General features: G+C 50.8%; 2 protein-coding genes across 13 annotated transcripts in view; one reads left to right on the top strand and one right to left on the bottom strand.

Annotated features, from left to right (window-relative positions):
• Positions 1–1864: 1864 nt before the first annotated feature.
• Sfxn3 (sideroflexin 3) lies at positions 1865–11149 on the bottom strand. Of its 6 annotated transcripts, none has more exons than XM_039089867.2 (11): positions 10829–11149; positions 8553–8716; positions 7897–8067; positions 7502–7600; positions 7128–7203; positions 6887–6972; positions 5784–5911; positions 5558–5607; positions 4307–4356; positions 3646–3693; positions 1865–3444 (listed from the first exon to the last, which is right to left on the bottom strand). In XM_039089867.2, the coding sequence occupies exons 1-11, from the start codon at positions 10835–10837 to the stop codon at positions 3348–3350; spliced, it is 978 nt and encodes a 325-aa protein (XP_038945795.1). In that variant the 5' UTR covers positions 10838–11149; the 3' UTR covers positions 1865–3347.
• A 15-nt stretch (positions 11150–11164) lies between these two features.
• Pdzd7 (PDZ domain containing 7) overlaps positions 11165–20733 on the top strand; it is a 19466-nt gene continuing 9897 nt past the window's right edge. For 4 of the 7 annotated variants that reach the window (XR_001835405.3, XR_010066342.1, XR_590686.4 and 1 more), the window contains exons 1-7: positions 11166–11298; positions 11961–12441; positions 17281–17421; positions 17632–17806; positions 19249–19425; positions 19683–19830; positions 20621–20681. Coding sequence is in view for 4 of the 7 variants with exons in the window: in XM_017589038.3 (XP_017444527.1) it covers positions 12216–12441; positions 17281–17421; positions 17632–17806; positions 19249–19425; positions 19683–19830; positions 20621–20681 (928 nt within the window). In the remaining 3 variants the exon portion in view is untranslated. Of the gene's footprint in view, positions 11299–11960; positions 12442–17280; positions 17422–17631; positions 17807–19248; positions 19426–19682; positions 19831–20620; positions 20682–20733 lie in introns of those variants that run through there. The other 3 variants (XM_039109056.2, XM_006231449.5, NM_001106362.2) reach the window with 3 other exon arrangements.

Genomic DNA, 20733 nt, shown 5'->3' with positions numbered 1-20733 from the left:
GTCCTGAGAGAACCCGTGATAGGCCCTATTGCTAATTCTCAACAGCGTTTGAAAAACTGGTGTGGAAATAGAAGGGAAACAAGAAAAGAAGCCTTCCTCAGGTGATCTACCAGTGTTTGAGGAGGCGAAGTGTTGTCTGCAGAGCATAGATAGTTGTTATAAAACGTTCTTACTAATTTCGTCATGCACAGATTGCTTCCACAAATGAGTTTATCTTTCACGGATTCACCGTAAAAGTTCCAGACCTCTTTTCAGGGCAGTGCCCAAAGGCCAAAGCTTAACTGCTAAAAGGAGCTAGAATTGGCCCAGGGCTCCGGGGCTTGGAACGAGGCCTTGGTGTGATTGGCAGGGTGGAATGAAATTGAAACCGGCCACCTAAATGTCCCATATATACTCAAGAATGAGGTTTTTTGCTTATGTGTGCAACCTATAAAACTCAAATTTGGAAACCCTGTAGTGGCTGGGGCTTATTTTTGATAGGTTATTGACGACTGAACCTAGGGCTTTGCTTGTGTTAGGCAAGCACTCCACCACTGGGCTCTCTCTGTCTTTTTACTGTTTACTTCAAGAGGATGTCTCATGGAGTTGCCCAGACTGACCATGAGCCTGTTTGTGACCAAGGCTCTCCGTGCTACTGAATAGCCGGGCTTCTGGTCTAGCTTTCTTAATGGCTTTAGGAAAAGGTCTGTGTGTAGTTGTGGACCTGTCAGGAATGCTGGTCTGTAAACAAACTGGGTCCAAAGAGAAGGTGTTCCTGAATGCCAGAGGAACTGAGTTTAGCTGGTGAATGAAAGGAAGCACAGTGGCTAGGGAGTCACAGCTCAGCTGGAATCAAGCATCATCATGGCCCTCCAGTCTTGTTTGTCTTGGTGCTTTCTCTCTTTTGGTTTTTTGGAGACAGTGTTTCTGTAGCCCTGCATATACTACAACTCACTCTGCAGAGCAGGCTGGCCTTGAACACAGAGATCGGCCTGCCATGCTTCCCAAGGGCTGGGATTAATGGTGTGCCCAGCATCTTGTTGCTATTTTTGTTCGTTATTTGAAACAGGGTCTCATATAACCCAGGATGGCCTCGAGCGTGTTATGCGGTGGAGAGTGACCTTTAATAGCTCGCACCTCCTGTATACAAGCACAAATCTAGCTCATCTTCTCCGGGGCAGGAAAAGGTTATAAAAGTAAGGAGGCTGGTGAGATGGCTCAGTGGATTAAAGGTACTTTCTACCAAGCTGACAACTGGAGAATTGATTCCTGAGAGTTCTCTCTCTCTCTCTCTCACACACACACACACACACACACACACACACACACACACACACACACGGAATGAAGAACCCTGGCTGATGGGATCACAGTGACCTGGTGCTGGTTCCCTGCCAGCTTCGCTCTGATGGAGAAGGCACTTGTTGGCCTCTCCCCTTTCTAAAGGTTTCCTAGAGACTGAGGTCACCACCCTATGCCAGATTCTTCAAAGAAACCAAAAGGCCAAGAGCTTCAACGACTATGTATGTGATCAGCCTTCTTAGTAAGAAGAAATGAAGCCGGGTTGGGGATTTAGCTCAGTGGTAGAGCGCTTGCCTAGCAAGCGCAAGGCCCTGGGTTCGGTCCCCAGCTCCAAAAAAAAAAAAAAAAAAAAAAAAAAAAGAAGAAGAAGAAGAAGAAGAAGAAGAAATGAAGCCAAGGCTCCAGCTTCCAAGGGAATAGGTGCTAGCCGGAGGACCCATTTTGTAAGCTCAGAGAGCCCTCTGCTGGGAGATGAGACTCCCTACAGACAGCAGGGAAGGGTTTGGGGAGAAGCTGAAGGTAGGAGAATCTCCTGGACACTTACTTAGACAAGTACGACATGGAATAACTGAAGATCAAGAACTAGACAGGACTGCAGTTTATTGACACCATGACATGACACCTGTTGTCACTGGAGGAGGGGGTGAGTGAAAGTGGTCTCCGTGGATATCACTGGGGACCCCATTCGCCTTTTAGCTAGAGGTCATGGATTTAGAGTGCAGATATAATTCTACACACTGGAGTCATTACCACTCATGCCATTCCTAAACCCATCTTCCATTTGGTCCAGCTATGAAGGCCTGGGTCCCTCCTCTTTTTGAAGGGCAGAGGGAGCACAGGGCCATCCATGTCTTAGGAACAAGAAGGGCTGCTGGCAATGGTGGTATATGCCTTTAATCCCAGAACTCACTGTCTTAGGCAATCAGATCTCTGAGTTCCAGGACAGCCAGGGCTACATAGAGAAACCATATTTGAAAAACAAAAACAAAAAAGAAAGAAAGAGACAGGAAGGAAGGAAGAGGGGGCACTGGGGATGTAGCTCAGTGGTAGAGCACTTGCCTAGCATTGTGAAGCCCTGGGTTCTTTCAGAGACGGGGTAGATGGAAAGGAAGGAGCTGAGGTGGGTGTGTCTAAGAGGAGTCAATGAAACACAGAATTACCTGTCTTGATATTGTACGCTTGAGGCCTGTGTTTAAGCACCGTTCCCACACCGGTCCCCCTATAAGTGGGTACAGGGGGTGGCAGTTCCTGAAGAGAATGCTTGCTCTGCCTGTGTGGCTTTCTAATTGGGGAAGGAATTGGGATTGTGGGATTTCTTTCTGAGTCATGACATGAGTCATCAGAACAGACCAAGAATGCCCAAGACTATCTCTAAAAGCAGGGTAGGGGCACTGCAGGCTACAGAGACATCCTCATGTTCCATAGGAAGAGAAGAGAGGAGTGGAGCCATCCCAGGATGTGGAGTCCAGCAAGTATGAGCCCCCTGCCTCCCTGATCCCACCCTGCTTCCTCTGCCAGCCCAGCTCCTGAACCAGCTTTCAGAGCCAGCTATTCAAAACTGGAAGGGTTAAGATCTGCAGATGTCCTTCAGTCTGTGTTCTGGGATCCTGGCGCTTATCTTGGGGTCAGAAGGCTAAGATGCTATCAGAAATGACTTGGCCAGAGGAATAGCTTAGGGAAAGGATTCTCGCCTATCACCTGGCTTGCTGTGAGGTGGGCAGGAGACCGAGAGAGAAGACAAACATCAGGACATCCTAGAACAGCACTTCTGCCTTAGCATTCAGGAGCAAATGAACGAACAGTTCCATGCACTGCCTAGGTATGTCTGCACGCACGCACACAGACACAGGAGGGATGGGCTTTGTGACTTGCTCTTTGAAACCAGAGAGGAGAGAAGAGGCTTATAGGGGTGCCTCCCCCAGTCTAAGGTTGCTGGTCTCAGTGGCTGCTCCCCACATCAAGCCCCCCTGCCCAGTACCCGGAAGATTAAACAGGTGGTAGCATTGAGAAGTGGCACCAAAGAAGCAGCCTAAGGAGGTAAGGACAGGGACAGAGGCCGATTCCCCTCAAAGCCCCTTGTTGTAGTAAACCACATCGATGCTGGGGTTTTGTGCTTGGATCTGAGCTCTCAGCTCCGGCTCCAGCCTGGTCACATGTATAGAGCTGCAACAGAACAGCACAGGCTAGATGAATACACTCTGGGCTCAGCGTCTCAGACCCAGGATCTGGCTTCCCTCCGCTCCCAGTGAAGAATTCTCCCTGCTTTCAGAAGGGCTGGCTCCCAGACCTCCCTGGAACACACTCAGGGCCCAAGGTGGAGAATCCTCTGCAGAGATTCTGATCAGGTCCAGGAGCATCACTCACCTTCTCTGGGGAAAAAGAGCGCAGCACAGAGGTGTGGCAAATACCAAGCTAGAGAAGAGGAGCACAGGAAATGTCTGTGACACCGGCTTGAGCGTCCCCCTCCCTGTACCCCACCTCATAGAAATAGCCCCAGGAGCGAAGGCTTTTTAATTTAATTTAATTTTATTTTTTTGAGCTCTATTCCAGCCATAAAGGTTGGAAAATAGAGTCAAAGGACCATTCAGGGATGTTAAACTCAGTCCTGATATTAGATTCTGTCTGAGGAAAGAGCCTCTCAAGCACTGATCCGAAGCCCCGTGATCAGAGAACAGGGCCAGGGATAAAATGGGATGCAACCCTTGGATTGTACTGAAGAGTTTATTTGTATGGTGTCCTCTGGTGAGTGAAGACTGAATCCCCCAACTAAACTCTTGACTTTAAAAGGCAAGATCCCCTAGAGCCCCCCCAACACACACACACACACACACACACACACACACACACACACACACACACACGCAGGCACACCACACACAGGCATATTTTGCATTATGGGTATCCATTGGAACCAGATGTACGGTTGAGCAATGTATGGAAGCATCTCAAAGACAGTGCACACCCACCCACACTCAAAATGATAAAAGCTCTCCCATGGTCCCTGTTGAACCCTTTGCACACTTACCAGAAGCCTACCAGTCCCACCTGCAGGGGGGCCCCCAGCCAGGGGCGGCGCTGTGGGGAGACAGAGACAACAGAATGGTTTGTGTCCCATTTTCCCTAACTCTCTCTACTCTGCACCATGGTTCTAGCTTGTCAGCCCTTGTTTCTCCACAGCCAGTGAAGAGCTTGGACCTGCACACAGCAACCTCCCACCCCAACCAGACCTGCTGCCTATCTCGTTGTACATTCTCGCCTCTCAGAATCACTTCCCATGGTACTCTGACCATCTTTCTCTCGCTTCACTTTCTCTGGGAGCTACTTTCTTCAGGGAGCCTCCCTTGAGCCTCCACTCACTTCCTGTCATCCCGGTCTCATAAATATGTCCCTCTGCACACCTCTCCTACATCCTCTTCAGCCACGGTAATCATTGTTCTATTCTTCAATGTATCGGGCTATCCTGCCCCTGGGCCTTTGCACTAGCTTTCTCCCTATCTGAAACACTCTTTACCTGACTCACCTCATTCCTTGGATCCTCCAAAGCCTGTGCTTGTCTAAACCGTTCCCCACGTAGTCTCAATTACACTGCCCCACTTACGAAGCATACTTCATAACTTACAACAGTATGTTTGGTTTTTGTTTGTTTCGTTCATTTTGCTTTTTTGAGAAAAGGTCTCACTGTGTAGCTCTGGCTGGCCTGGAACTTGCTATGTAGACCAGGCTAGCCTCAAACTCACAGAGATCCACCTGCCTCTGCTTCCAGAGCACCTGGATTAAAGATGTGTGCCACCACATCCAGTCCTGTTGTTTGCATGTCTGGTGCACAGTCGGTGCTTAGTACCGACTGGTAAATAAGCAGTTTGATAAATGAGCTGGAGACTCTATTCCTGAGCCTTGCTTCCCTATCTTGTTGGTGCGTTCCTGAGCAGGTGTGAGTATCTGCTAATGAAGACACAGTGAATGACATCACAAGTATGCTATCAATTCTGTGGATGACAGTCACCTTGTGTATGTCGGAGAGCTCTAGCTAACCTAGTTTCCTCAGGATGGACTCCATCTCCTTCCTTCTCACTGTTCCTTCCCTCCAGCCCAGTCTTTCTCCATAAATGAATGAAGGTATGGAGGCAGGGAGGACCACAAGTCTTACCTGACTCTAGCTACTCTCTTTGCCATGATGCCATCATCTTGGCCATGATGGAGAGAGGATTGGGGACAGGTCATTTCTCCCCAACACCAACCCTTCTGGGGCAGAACAGCTAAAAGGTGAGTTCTTTACCTTGAGGAAGTCTTTCTTCTCCAGAGTGTTCATGATCACCGGGGGAATGGCTGAGGAGAGAGCAGGGCAGGAAGAAAGATAGTGGGGCAAACTCCAGGAGCCTGAAGGAAGGCCTCCCTCCCAGCTCCTCCCCTTCTTCCCAGCCTTGCTGACTGAGTTATCAGAAAACCCTGAGACCCCCCGAGCGCTCTTCTCTCGGAGCCTCCTGAGCCCCACCCAGCCTCACCCATGGCGGGGATCGCCATGCCGATTCTTGATACCACCACCTGGAAGATGCCCTGTTTGGCAGCAGTCACCGAGTGGCCAAGTCTCTGACCAGCTTCATCAGTCACTGGGATGCCCACCTGCAGCTCCCTAAGAGGAGAAAGAGGCTGGGGTCAGATTATAGGCCAGCAGATCTCTGGAGAGTGTTTACCTTCCCCACCCAAAGGTTGGTTCTGAACAGCTCCCAGGGTGGAGGGTAGATCCCAGAGAGAGTAGCTAGATGCCTGTGCTAGTCCTGGCCAACTAGGGGATGGGGGGGGGGGGTGGGGAGTAAGTTTTGGGTCATTCAGTTGGTTGAAGAAGATGAGTTTGGAGAGGAGCCAGGGGGTAGGGTAATTTCCAAAGTACTGGGATCTAGCATGACAGAAACAACAATCTTGAGTCCTAACTACCAAGAATACCCCTGGGTAGCCCAGGTGGGGTTTCTCCACACAGCATCCCGGATTAACACAAACAAACAAAACTATTAGGAATGTTGTGTGGGCCAAGTATTTAATCCCAGCACACAGACAGCAAAGGCAGGCAGGATCTCTGAATTCAAGGCCAGCCTGGTCTACATAGTGAGTTCCAGGCCTACACAGAGAAACTCTGTCTCAAAACAAAACTCAAACAAACAAACAAAAAGGCACGTAGAGTTTTGTAACCAACACACTGATGTTCTTACTACTGGAAATGTGATTTTTCTTGATGGTGGCATGAGATACCTCAAGGTACATTTTGGTTTATTTGAAAGTCACCTTCAACCTGAGTATCAAACCTGACCTTGGGGAGCTGGTTTTGCTGCTGCCCAACACCCCAGTCCTATCAGCAAGTTCCCAGTGAAGTGCCCTTTCTAAAACCCTACATTGGCCTGCACCCTTCAGTCTCACCACACCTCAGGGCAAGTTCTCACAGAGCAGGAACTGGTTGTTCTCAACACAGGGTCAGTATAAGCCAGGGCCTGCAGCTCACATCGAGTGATGTAGAAGACTGGCCCTGAACCTGGCTAGTCTGCAGGAGTTGAAGGGTCCGTCATGTATGTCCTGGGCATTGGACATTGCTGTGCCAGGAGCCAGGACCACTCACCTCTGCCTCATCAGGGGGATGTTGATGCAGTTGGCGGCAGCCACAGCTGCAAAGGGTACGAATCGACCCACTAGTGGGGGTAGGTGCTGGGGGAGGAAAGGGGAGAGTGGTTCAGTAGCTCTGAGGACCGTGGGTAGGGAGGAACTCAGGATGGATATGGGGAGCCTTTTGAGAGGGTAACAGGGAAGAAGAACATGGATAAAGGACTTGTGAGAGACCAATAGTGGTAGGGAGACTTTACCTTGGTGAGAGACTTGAGTCCCAGAGCAGTAGCCACAGCCCCAGTGGTGGCACTCACATAGGCCGTTCCCAGCTGCCTGTGGAGGAAAAGGCTAAGTCACAGGGAGAGAGAAGAGTCCAGCCTGCATTTCCTTTAGTGACTTTATGTGTTTCCAGTGCAGGAGGTGTGAGAGGGTAGCCTCATTGAAAGCCCTCCCCTGCTCCAGTAAACTTCTGTGAAAATCTTCCTCCTTTAAAAGGGCAGTGGATCCCCAAAACAGATAGAAAAGGACTGAGTGCCCTCAGGTGGGAGGCGAACAGAAATGCAGCTGAAAGGAGAGCCCAGCTGGTGGCACAGGGATCCATCAGGAATGGCTGTGGAGGTGGGACACTCACTGCACAGTGATAGGAGCGTCCCCACTGCGATTAGAGTAATTCACAATAGCATTGAAGGACTGATTCACCCACTGCCAGAACACCATAGTTGGAGTCTTCCTGGGGGTACAAAGACAGACCAGTTATATCTGCCCCTCCACAATATTCCCCCATCCTTGAACCCCCAATATTAAAACCCTCAAGGTCCCTTAACTCCTCAAGTGGGAGTTTTAGCTGATGGTCCCCAAACTTGCCCTCATCGGCCTTGCAGGCACCTCTTACACAAACGGAGGCTGGGTTCTGAGAAATGGAAAGAATTCTCACGTATTCTGCCACCCACTGACAAGGAGACTTCTAGTCACCCAGCCATGCTGTGGGACACAGCACTCAGGAAGGGGACATGGGATAAGACTTACCTGTAGAAGGTGAGCATGCAGCCAGTAATGGTCATGTTCATGGGCACCTGGGCCGACATGCGACCAATCAAGACCACCTTCTCCCCTGTGTCCGGGTGGAATGCTGAGTCATACACGTATTTGGCTCTCCATAGCTGGTCCTCAGTGAGCCCAGGAGTTACCACACCAGCCCTGTAGAAATTGGCAAGAAACCAGCAGGTTGTTGTAGGGGTCAGACCTGCCTTTCTTGTCTCTGCTGCTTGCCTCAGGGAACTCTGGACAAGGGATCAGGAAGTTTAGCACCCAACCTAAGACTAAAGGACCTCCGCGTCCCCGGGGAGGTCAAAGCTTCTCATAAGTGTGCTTTTCCTATTTCTACATCCTTGGTGGTCCTGCATTTTCTCCAGGGTCACAGTGATGGTGGTGTTCAATGGGTTTAGAATGACTGGAGGACATTCCAAGAGTTAAAACTCCCGAAGAAAGAGATTGCCTTTCTATCTGCGTGGGGCTCTCTTTGTCCTTGCAGAGTGGACAGCACTGGGAAGTGTCATGACTGAGGATCTGTGGATTGCAGAGCTCCTGTCGACCCATAACACTAGTGCTGTGTCCTCAGCCTAAATGTCCTCCAATCTGTTTGATTGATTGTGTCACGGTGACAGGATTTGAAGCAGGTTCACCTGTAATTCTGCACGATGTTCCGAGAAGCTTCCAACTGTTTCCCGGACAGCAGGAGATTTCGGGGATCAGTAACTGTGAAGAAGTGCCGGGCTCTGCCTAGGAATGTGCTTTGGTCCCATCGAGGTTCCTGGATGTTGATATTTAAGGGCAAGTCGCCCATCTTCTGCAAGGGCAGCAAGAATAAGGATGAGGTCCAAGGACTTCATTCACTTGGGAGAAACTTTGGTGGTTCTGCCTCCGTCCCTGAAACTGACCAGTGCTTGCAGATGCTCAAGGTGACCCCAGATCCATAAACAAGGGTGGGGGGAGGAGTTGATCCCTAGGTAGTATTTTAGTTGGGGACCTATGGCCACCGAAGGGCGAGTAGGAAGAGCAGAACCTGGAATATAGCTTCCCTCACGCTGCGGCCTGATGCAGGATTTACATGTGTGTGGTTGATTCACCGGCAGCAACTAATCCAGGGCAGCTATCTTGAGCTCCTGCCGTAGAAGCATAGAGCATGGCTAACACACCCAAGCCCATTTCAGTTTCAGGCCCCAGCTGCCCCAAGTCTTAGATAAAAACTCTCAAGGCTGTTTGGAAAAAAGACAAAAGACATCCCACACTCAAACGTCTGACTGGAGGAGACAAGGGTCATTAGGCACCTGAGGGCTGATCGGAACCAGATCTCAAACAGCACTGGAAAGGTAGCCATTTGTGAGCATGCACATTTCCCCCTCAAACTCATTAGCTTAGACTCCTGCACAATAGCCGGGGCTCTCCCTCGTCCCGGGTTGAATAGAGCTGACACAGACACCCACCCAGCTCTCTCTGAGCCTTAGAAAAACCTCAGGAAAGGGCAAGATTCAAAGGGTGCCCCTCCGCCCAGCACAAAAAGGAATGCCAACAACAGCCATCTGGCTGTGTTAGGCAAAAATCCTGCAGAATGACTAATTCCCTCCAACCCCACTTCCTTCCTCACAGTAGACACAGTCCCCACCCGACTCTCACATACTTATACACAAGGACAGGCACGCCCTCCCCGGCACACAAACAGGTTAGATCCACGCAGTACGCTAACCAGACAGAATACCGTTTCTCTCTCTCTCTCTCTCTCTCTCTCTCTCTCTCTCTCTCTCTCTCTCTCTCTCTCTCTCTCTCTCTCTCTCTCTCTCTCTGCCATATCTCCAGTTGCAGACATTTGAAAGCATTCCAAACACACGGCCTCACCCAATCAACCCCTCCTTGTGCCCTACAGATCCTAACAGACTTCGTAATATGGAATCCCACGAGAGAGAGAGAGAGAGAGAGAGAGAGAGAGAGAGAGAGAGAGAGAGAGATCCTTTCAAGGCAAGCCTCCTCTTCTGACCCCAAGCCCTCATCCCGACACTTTGTTGATTTCCAAGGCAGCCAGCACTCACGCTTTCCGGGGATTTACAGCCTCTAGCAGCTCTCAGACCCGCCTTCCTCACAGCTCTCCGCTTTCCTCCCAGCCATCACCCGGACGTCACGCGTGACGCTGAGCAGCAGGGAAGGGCGGGGGCTCCCTAAACTGGTTCGCCTGACCCACCCCCCTCTTGGCAGAGTTCCGGGACAGTGGATGTCATCTGGAGTGACTCCCCCAGACCAGGCTGTTGAGACCAGACCCGACCCAGTCGTGGGAAGCAGTCCTGGCAGCCTTCCCAACCTGGGAGAAAAGGGGAGGAGCCGCCCCACTTGCCTCCTTCGCTTGCAGTCCCTTAGCTTGCCTCCGGAGGCAGCCGACCGGGCAGCACCCAGTCTAGGTGCACTGGGTGCGGGTGAGCGGCGTGGAGGGCGGGCCTCTGATGGTGCGCCGCCCGGAGGGACTCGGATTACTGCTTGTTTACTTGGCAGTGGACTCTCCTTGCTTGCACCCCCGTCTGCTACTCCAGGTCCTAGAGGCTCCTCTTGCAGAGCCTCATCATTCGCATCCCTTCCCAGCCACATTGTTATGGTGCCTGTGCCCCTTTTGTGTTCCCAGTCCCCTTTGCCACCTAATCCTCAGCTCTAGTGTGCTAGCAGTTTCTTTGCACCCCCAACACTTATCCGTACACAGACTGACGCCCGGGTCCCTGGGATGTGCACGGCCAGAGTTTCTCGTGATGCCTGCATCCAAGCAGTCGCATCAGAGAGATTCCTCTCCTAGTATCCTGAAATCAGCTACTCTATCATGAGGCCTTTCCAGAACAGGGTGCCCAGAGGAACATTTTTTTTTCCAACTCAGAAGGTGAAAAAGGCATTACACACACACACACACACACACACACACACACACCTTATCCATTAGCACCCAGAGCACGGCCGCGACACAGCCAGGTTCCAGCTTTCGTTCTTGCTCATCTCGAGCTAACGTTCAGCTCTTTCGTTTGTGACATTCTCCCTCAAGAGTGACTACGGAAAGGACCGCAATTTCACGAGACCAGGAAGCTAGCGTGGCCCGGAGAATTCTAGTAATTCTAGTAGCCAGTGCAGGATTCCAGAGCCAACTCCTAGGTTCCAACGACCAGTGGAGGTTCAGAATTAGGGCGGGCAGAACCCGGAGGTATCAGGCAGGTGAGGAGCCACAATCCCGACAGACTACCAGAGGTGCCCGAAGAGAATGACTGGCAGTCTCAGCAGCCAATGGGATCTCAAGGCCGCGCAGGGCAGCCCTATTCCAGCAGCCGCACCGAGCGTGGGCGGGGTCCTTAGTTCACTGTCTCGCACCCGCCGGCAGGCGACAAGGGCAGCGGCACACGCGACCAGGTGAGAGGGCCAAGTCCTAGAGGTAGCGGGGCAGGAGGTCCTACCTGGGGGAGTCTGCTTTTTGGTTCACAGAAATATTCTAGAGGGCGTGACCCCTGGTTTTGCCTTAGCTATTTATGGGAAGATCACCCAGTCAAGGGAGAGAGTCTTTCAGTGACTTTAGACCCACAGCTGCAGCCTGGAGCCTGACGATCATCTGGGGGTGGCGGTGGGGGGCAAGCTCGACTGCAGCTGTCCCAGGTCCTGAAGTCCATCTCTGGAGGCTAGCCCCTACCTATATACATATACACAAGGAAAGATGCTGTTAATAAACTGTCGTGACACTCATTTTCCTCTCTCTGCTTAAAATTCAAGAGCCTGCTGTAACCCCATCGCTACTCTCTGAGTGTCAGATGCAGACTGGAGACTGGGTAGATGACTCAGTTGAGACCAGCAATGGAGGGATAGAGGGATGAAGGAAAGCTCCCCAATGGCCTTGTAGAAACAGCTCCCTAAATCCAAGATGGTGTAGAAATGGGCGGATCTCCTCTGGTCCCAGGGTAGGAGAGGCGAGGGTCCCAAGATATAAGAGGACCAGATTCTCAAGGCAGGAGGAAGTGTGGAAGCTGGGGCAGTGGGACAGCACTCATCCCTCTCCCCCAAACCCTGTTCTCCTTACACAGATTTGGAACCCATACTGCTAAGAAGCATTCAGACTGACATTGCATCAGAAAGTGTCCTGAGATCAGCCGCTCTGTCTTGCAGACAGAACAGGTGGGCCAGAGAAACATTTTTTTCGACTCAGTAAGATCTGCCCTATCAAGCAAGACTCCAGCCCCACAGAGAAAGCTCATGGAACCCGGAACACCAAGCGCCAACCTTTGGAGGACAGGCAGACTCCAACAGGATCTGTAGGGCACTGCCTTAGCCTCACCACCATGGCGCGTGGTTTCACAGTAGGCTTTGACCCACTGGGTCTAGGAGAACTCAGCTCTGCCTCCCTGAGCTCCCTCTCCTCCCGAGGCCACCTGGGCAGCGACTCGGCCTCCACAGCAACACGATACTTGCTGAGAAAGCAGCAGCGCCTGCTGAATGGGCCCTCCCGAGGAATTCGAGCCTCCTCACCCATGGGCCGTGTCATCCTCATCAATTCCCCCATCGAAGGTGGGTGTGGGGCCCAGGAGTGGCTTGGATGGGAGTACTGGGGACAACAGGAACCAATTAGGCTGTGAAGCAGAGCCAGTGTGGTTGGGGGAACTCAAGAGCCGGGAGTCTTGGGGGAACAGGATCATCTTGCATCTACCCCGCAGCCACCATTTTAGGGCGTCAGGGCTGTAGAAGGATCGGAGGTGGGAGATGGAAACGTAGTCTAAGGAAATGGTGTACATGACGCCCTGGGATTCACAAGGCAGCGTGCTGAGTCAGCCCCTCCGTCCCTTGAACTCTTTCTCCTAAGCCATTCATCTTAAGGAATGGAGCAGGATGGAGGAGATCTTCCCCCAAACAGTCAGCTGTGTCAGCAGTTCTGTGGGGAGACTGTAGAGAGTTCCGTGCCCAGTCTTCAGAGTGTGGGGGAGGGGCCGAAATGCAGCAGCCAATGCCCATGGAAAGGGAGCGGGGACCAACAGGAGGAATGCGAAGCAGAGGCAGGGAGTGAGGGTCCCAGAGCTGGGTCCTTAGGAGAGAATGACCGTATGTCTGCCTGGCACTGTGTCACAATTCTGTATCTACCCAAGTTTTCACCTTACAGGAATAGGAAGCATAGTCCAACTTCAAGACACAGAAACAAGAACAGCTGGTGTGGAGGGGGTTGGGGGAGATTTGCAGCTATTGCCCGACAAAAGTCAGAATTGAACAGCATGAAGTATGATCAGGCAGGTGCTCGGACTAAGTGACAGATGTGAGACGGCAAAGAGCCTGTGAGCACGACAGAGCCTTGAATGCCAGGAGGGGAGTGAGGCTCTGTGGGACAGGCTCTCTGTGGACAGAACCAGATCAGTATCTCCAACCTCCTCTCCTCTTTCTGAGCCAGCACTGTTCCCCTGGCTGGATCCCAAACTGGACTTTTCAGGTCTGGTGTTTCTTCCAATGCAGCTACAAGCCTCTGTTCCCCTCCAAAGGCAGTTGCCCAGGATATGGTTGGCATGCTCACTTCCATCACTATCAATCGCTATAGGCCCCGCCCTCGGGCGAGCATCAAGGCACTGTTTTCTTATTTAAAGATTTATTTCTTTTTATTTATATGAGTACACTGTAGCTGTCTTCAGACACACCAGAAGAGGGCATGGGATCCCATTAGAAATGGTTGTGAGCCACCATGTGGTTGCTGGGAATTGAACTCAGGACCTCTGGAAGAGGAGTCAGTGCTCTTAACCACTGAGCCATCTCTCCAGCCCAAGACACTGTTGAGGTCACCAATGCCATTCTGACCAAGAAACAGAAACCCCCAGAGGAGCTAGAAGGCAAGAAAGATGATTCACTCTTTCTCTCTCTCTCTCTCTCTCTTTCTTTCTTTCTTTCTTTCTTTCTTTCTTTCTTTCTTTCTTTCTCTCTTTTTTGATTTTGGGGGTTTTTGTTTGTTTGTTTGTTTGTTTGAGATAGGGTTTGTCTGTGTAGATTGTCCTAGAACTTGATCTGTAGACCAGGCTGGCTTTGAGCTCAGAGATTCTCCTGCCTCTGTTTTTAGTGCTGTCGTTAAAGGTGTGTGCTACCATCACCTGGATGGCATGACCCTTTCTTTTTTCTTTCTTTTTTTTTTCTTTTCTTTTTTTCGGAGCTGGGGACCGAACCCAGGGCCTTGTGCTTGCTAGGCGAGCGCTCTACCACTGAGCTAAATCCCCAACCCCTGGCATGACCCTTTCTAACCACTCCTTTCCCCTCTCCTTATTTGTTTGTTAATTTTTTCCATTCATTCACTCGTCTGTTCATTTATCCAAAACTACCTGTGAGATACTATGCACTGTGTGAGAACGAGTGATGTATTGGTGGCAAAGAACTGCAAAGTCCCATGATTAAGCTTGCAGACTTCCAAAAGACAGTAAACAATGCACAAATATACAGTAAGACACAAGATAGAACAATTCTGAAAGGAAAAATCATGACGTCTAATAGACATGAGAGTGTTCCTAAAACTTTCAAGGCAGAATGGACCAGAAATGCCCTAGAAGACAGATTGAGGGGGCTGGTGAGACACTTCAATGAGTAGGGGCATCTGCTGCTAAACCTGATGACCCGAGACCCCAGGCCCCACTCTGTAGGAAAGAACTGATTCTTTAAAGTTGTCCTCTGACCTCCATACATGTCCCATGACATACACATGTGCAGATACATACACACACTAAATAAACAAGTAAACATGTGTCATCTTCTAGAAGATTGGTTAGGAGTGGGCTGGAGAGATGGCTCAGCAGTTAAAAAGCACTGGCTGCTCTTCCAGAGGTGCTGAGTTCAATTCCCAGCACACACATGGTGGCTCCTAACCATCCCTATAGGATCAGCTCCCTTCTCTGTGTGCAGACAGAGCATTCATATACATGAAATACATAAGAAATCTTGAGATAATGTTTCTCTGACTACCCCTGACTGTCCTGGAATTCACAGTTCAGACCATGCTGGCCTCTGCCTCCGGAGTGCTGGGGCTAAAGGTGTGAGCCACCATGTTTGGGTTTTCTTATTTTATATTATTGGCATCCAGGATTTAAGCTGTGGTGTGAGTGGTTTGTCTCTTTTAGCTTGCTTTTTTTTCCCCTTTAACTTTTATGGGTTTTGCTTGTTGTTTCCAGAACTTGCTATGTAGGCCAAATCAGCCTCAAGCCTGTGGCAACTCTGTCTCAGCTTGGAGTGTTGAGATTACCCGCCCAGGCGCTAAACCTGCCTTCTTTGCTTTGAGACAAAGTTTCACTACAGCTGACCTTGAATTCTCCACCCACGGGCTTCAGTCTTCTAGGTGATAAGATGTTATATTGGGACTACTGTTCCTAGTTCTTAGACTTAAAACAAAAAGCAAAACAACCAAAAATTATAGCCAGGCTTCAAGGTCAACATGACCTACACAATAGAATTGCCTCATAGTGACTCTTCTCAATATAGCAGTGTGCTCACCTAACTCACAAGGACCCAAGTTCCTCACCCTCGGGACTACGAGTCTGCCTGGGAGCCCTTCAGGATTCTCATTTTAACACGTTTTCCAGTGATGTTGTGTCTGCTATTAACACCATGTACTGGGCCAAGTTTCTCTGAGAAAGTGATGTCTAAGATGAGAGGGGATGAACAAAGGAGCCAGCCCTCCCAATGCCCCCCCCACATCAAAGCCAAAGTGATGGTTTCTAGACACACACACACACACACACACACACACACACACACACACACAAAGGTCAGAATGTCTGAAGGCGACTGATGGAGGAGAAAGCCTCAAGGAAGACATGGTTGGAGAGCCATACAGAGCCAAGGGTAGCCTAGAGTTCCTCTAAAACAAACAGGAACCACTGATAAAGTACACACACAATTCTTGTATACCAATGGAAAGTAAGCAGGTTGTTAAAGAGCTGCAGGGAGGTCCAGTAACCTAGTCTGTCAGATGAGGAAGAGAAGATTCCATCCTGGGAGAATCTATATCCCTATTCTGAAAGCTCAGATGTGGCAGGGCCTGGAGCCCATCCATTTAGTCCCAGCACCTGAGAGGCAGACTCTGAGTTTGAGGCCAGCCTTCTCTACATAGTGAGTTCCAGGACAGCTGGAGATACACGTAGAGACTGTCACACAGGAAAACAAAAACTAAAACAAACAAAAGCTCAGATGTAACATCCTGATGGCCCAAGACATAGAGGTTCCCCAAGGAAGAACTGAGAAGGAAGTGGGCAGAAAGCTAATGGCTTTTTAGCTAAGACTTGATGGGGCCTGAGAACTGTGTGATGACAACTGGTTAGGAAACCCCAGGGTCCCTGTCTTTGTTCTGTACACCCCTGTCCAGACTGTCCTTGGAGGTTTCAGCCCCATCTGTCCTGGACACACATTGGAACTTGATAGACCAAATCGAAGTGTGTGTGTGTGTGTGTGTGTGTGTGTGTGTGTGTGTGTGTGTGTGTTCTCTCCCTTTCAAACACCTCTGGAATAAACCTTGCCTGAAGGAAAAATAAATTCCCCTTCTTATGTGGGACCAGCTTGTCAATTTTCAGAGAGTATGTGGTCTCTGAGCCCCACACGTGACCTCCCTTTTTTCACTGCCAAAATCTCTCCCATTTTATTTCCCTAAAGAACTAGCTCCCCAGCCTCTTCCCTGGCCCCTGCTGTGGGCTTTTAAGGACACACTGCAGCATGCTGAATTAGAGGATCTTCCTCAGGTAGCCGGGCAGTTCCTACCGCTCTAACCCTAGAATCACAGTCTATGGGATGGAAGTGACTTCAGCAGTTCTGCCATTAGGTCCTGGTCAAGAATTTACCAAGTTTCAGTTTTCATGCCTCCAGATAGAAAGCCCACCATCTGTCCCAGCACAAAAGAACATCTGTCTCTGTCTAACTCCCCCGTGCTAGCTTGGTACTGCCCTTAAGTTGCACACTGAGCATCTAATGCTGTCCGTGGATAGCTCCTCGGCTGTTTGGAGTTGGAGTTCATTCTGTTGCAAGCTGAGAGCCCAGACTCTCCACAATGGAATCTTGAATCTTCCTTTTGCCATCTGCCACTCCGAATGGCAGATTTTCAGAGATTGCACATGAGAATTCAGAAAACACACACACACACACACACACACACACACACACACACACACACGCCACATGGAATCTAATCAGGCTGTTCTCGCCTGTTCCCACACTGCCAGTCAGTGGCCTGTGGTTTCAGAATTACCCAGAGGGAACATGTATACCATCTCCATGTAGGGCCCTGAGTATCATCTGGGTGGCTCTGCACAGAAGCTTAGCCTTTGGGGACACCAAGCTGGGGACCTCAGATGCTCAGTGGCCAGAACTAACATGGAGGTCACTCCTCTGTGGTTATCCTCACAGCCAACAGTGATGAAAGTGACATCATCCACGCAGTTTGTGTGGAGAAGAGTCCGTCGGGGAGGCTGGGTTTCAGCGTGAGAGGCGGCTCTGAGCATGGCTTGGGCATCTTTGTCAGCAAGGTGGAGGAGGGAAGCAGCGCAGGTGAGCAGGGGCCCCCTTAAGGTGAGCACGGCTTGGGATGTGTCTCCCTCTTTGGTGGGTAGCAGAAGCTAGATGTCCAAGGAGAGGAATCACCTCTGCCCAGAGGGCAGGGATTGATGGGAGGTAAAGCCCACTCTAGCTGAGTGGATTTGGGGACAGAGCCTAGAGAGATCCTACTTTGAGGGTTCAGCCTTCTCTGCTCCTGCGCAGAGCGGGCTGGCCTGTGTGTGGGAGACAAGATCACCGAGGTGAACGGGCTGAGTCTAGAGAGCACCACAATGGGCAGCGCTGTAAGACTGCTGACCAGCAGCAGCCGCCTGCACATGATGGTGCGGCGCATGGGCCGTGTGCCTGGCATCAAGTTCTCCAAGGAGAAGACCACATGGTGAGTAGCACCTGGCCTTGCCCAGACTCCCTGCTCAGTGACTTCCTGCCCCTGCCCAGAAGCTCGCAATCTGAGTTCTGAGCCATGTACCCCTCTGGGCATCTATCTCCCCATGGGAGCAGAAATGGGGCTCTGGGACTTGGGTGCAGAGGTAGTGGTAGAGTTGGGGGTGTGTTATCGCCCGTGAAGGCCTTGGGTTTCATTCACAGCATCTAAAACAGAATAGAAAAGGGAAACAGGTTCAGCCTGTTGTGGCTGCTTAATAGAGCCAGGTGATGAGTGGTTCAGAGTGTTTCATATGTTTGACGGAACTTCATTCATTCACTCTGAGAATGAGACTTAATCTCAGGGTTGTGGGTTCCTGCCCCATGTTGGGCGCCAGTTGTAGGGTGTGGGTCCTGCCTTACTCCACCACAGGGCACAGCTGCTGGGGAGGTGGGACACGGGGAGTTGACCTCGATTTCCCCATGCTGTCGCTGGGTGGGTGTCAAACCATAGGGAAGCCACGGGACACCGCTCTGGGGGGTGAGGAAGCACAGCCTGAGGCACAGAACAGCTAGAGCTGGCGGTGGGGGTAGGGGGTAAGGATCTGTAATGAGGCCGGGGTGTCTGGTTCTTGGGCTCTTGGGCATCCAGGTGCTGCTGGATGCCACAGAAGAGCTGAGAACAGAGTTAGGGCCCTCAGGCTGGACCTAGCCTGGGGTTAGGAGGAAAAGATGGGAAGTTCCTGGCTTGACAGCTGTCAGTCTTGAGTTTAGGCTTGGTGGTCCTGGCTGGGAGCACAGAGGGGCCTTCTATGGGAGATTAGATGGCGGCTCTATAGGTGAAGGCCTTCTCCATGACTCCCCACAGCAGATTCTGATAAAAGGAGATAGTCCATGGTTTTAAGGCATTTATTGTCATGGCAGAAAATGGATGAGTAAAACCACACACACACACACACACACACACACACACACACACACACACACACACACACCCTTCTCAGGACAGGCCTGAGGTTAAATACCTTTTGCAGGGAGGAGTGTTTGGGAAGAAATGTTTATTGGCTAAACTCTTCAGGCCTTTAGGTACCTCATAAAGTGGAGATCTGTGTTGAGCCTACATGACTCTCTATATGTGAAGGGGCTGGGGGCGTTGCCCTTACTTGACTAATGGCCACAAATCTATTGGCGGGAGAGGGGGCAGCAGCTAAGGACAGGGGCCTGGTACCCAGGAGTCAGGAGAAACTCCTACCGTCCCTTCATGGTCTCTGGGGTTTCTAACCTTGGCTCACCCAGGAACCAGTTTGCCTTTCGTAGTCCCACACCAGGAGAAGGTTCCCCTTCACCCCTGATGCCTCCTTCTCACAAAGGAATCATCCTTTTCCCAGTTAGTTGCCAGGGATTTTAGACTAGGTGTTCCTGGAGGAGCTGGGATCAGGGCGTCTTGTGCTGTGGCAGGGTGGATGTAGTGAACCGGCGACTGGTGGTAGAGAAGTGCAGTTCAACACCGTCGGACAGCAGCTCAGAAGACGGTGTACGCCGCATTGTCCATCTCTATACAACCTCCGATGACTTCTGCCTAGGCTTCAACATCCGAGGAGGCAAGGAGTTTGGCCTGGGCATCTATGTGTCCAAGTGAGTGCTGGGGTAAAATGGAAAAACCAGGCTGGGGCAGGGCTGGAAGTGGAGTTTGGGGATGGATCAACACATGAGGTTTGGCCAACTGATGCCGAAATGAGGGCCCCTTCAGGATAGGGTCTGGGGAGAGGGTGTTGTCAACAGAAGAGGGCCAAGGAATGTAGGAGGGCACACCCATAGCCAGGTGAAGGGGTCTGGATGACAGGGAAGGAGGCAGGTCAAGGTCTTCTCAACCAACACCCATCTATCCCCAGAGTGGACCATGGTGGACTGGCTGAGGAGAACGGCATCAAAGTGGGGGACCAGGTCCTGGCGGCCAACGGTGTCAGGTTCGATGACATCAGCCACAGCCAGGCCGTGGAGGTGTTGAAGGGCCAAACACACATAATGTTGACCATCAAGGTGCGCCATTATATGGGAGTAAGGGAGAGGCCAGACCAGGGAAGGACTCGGAACACCAAGTTCTTTTTTATTTTTTCCTAAAGATTTATTTTTATTTATATGAATACACTGTAGCTGTCTTCAGATACACCAGAAGAGGGCATCGGATCCCATTACAGATGGTTGTGAGCTACCATGTAGTTGCTGGGAATTAAACTCAGGACCTCTGGAAGAGCAGCTAGTGCTCTTAACCTCTGAGCCATCTCTCCAGACCCTGTTCTTGAGCATTCTTAACTCCAGTTCTTCCCCAATTCATTTGTTAACTCTGTCCTTGTAGATTCTCCCTATGTAGCCCAGGCTAGGTTTTCCTATGTAGCCATGGCCTCAAACTCTAAATCCTCCTGCCTCAAGCACTCAAACACTAGAATTCTAGGTATGAGCCACCCTGCCTGGCTATTCAACAGTATTTTTGAGTCCCTCTGAGGCCAGGTGCTGGGATGCCCAGAGATTAGGACAGGACCTCTCTGCAACCATCAGTTCTTGACAAATGCCAGGAAATCAGCAAGAGAGTGGGGCAATTGAGGCAGGGCCTTGTACGTAAGGCAAGCGGGCAGTGACAGTCAAAGACGGACCAAACTGTCCACGTGACAAGCTTAGAGCAAAGGCTGAACTACAAAGGAAATTAGTATGTTTAGGAAGTAAGCCTGCTAGACCCAGTAGAGAGAAATGGAGCTGCAAAGAACTCCTATCCCCTGTCCCATTCTACCCTACTCCTCCCCCACTCCTCCCATGCCTGCCATGTCTTCTTCAGGAGACCGGCCGATACCCTGCCTACAAAGAGATGGTTTCCGAGTACTGCTGGCTAGATAGATGTAAGTCTGGGGAGATGAAAGGGAAAAGTTAAGGCCCAAGGGTGGGACTGGG

This window comes from Rattus norvegicus, chromosome 1 (genome assembly GCF_036323735.1).
Source record: "Rattus norvegicus strain BN/NHsdMcwi chromosome 1, GRCr8, whole genome shotgun sequence".
Lineage (NCBI taxonomy): Eukaryota > Metazoa > Chordata > Mammalia > Rodentia > Muridae > Rattus > Rattus norvegicus.
The sequence above is the reverse complement of the archived record's forward strand: the minus strand, read 5'-3'. Positions and strand labels throughout refer to the sequence as shown.

Coding starts and splice junctions, on each gene's coding strand:
- Sfxn3 (XM_039089867.2), bottom strand. Junction 6,973..7,127: donor GACTCAAGTCTCTCACCAAG/GTAAAGTCTCCC, acceptor TTCCTCCCCCAG/CACCTACCCCCACTAGTGGG. Junction 3,694..4,306: donor GTGGGACTGGTAGGCTTCTG/GTAAGTGTGCAA, acceptor CCTCTTCTCTAG/CTTGGTATTTGCCACACCTC.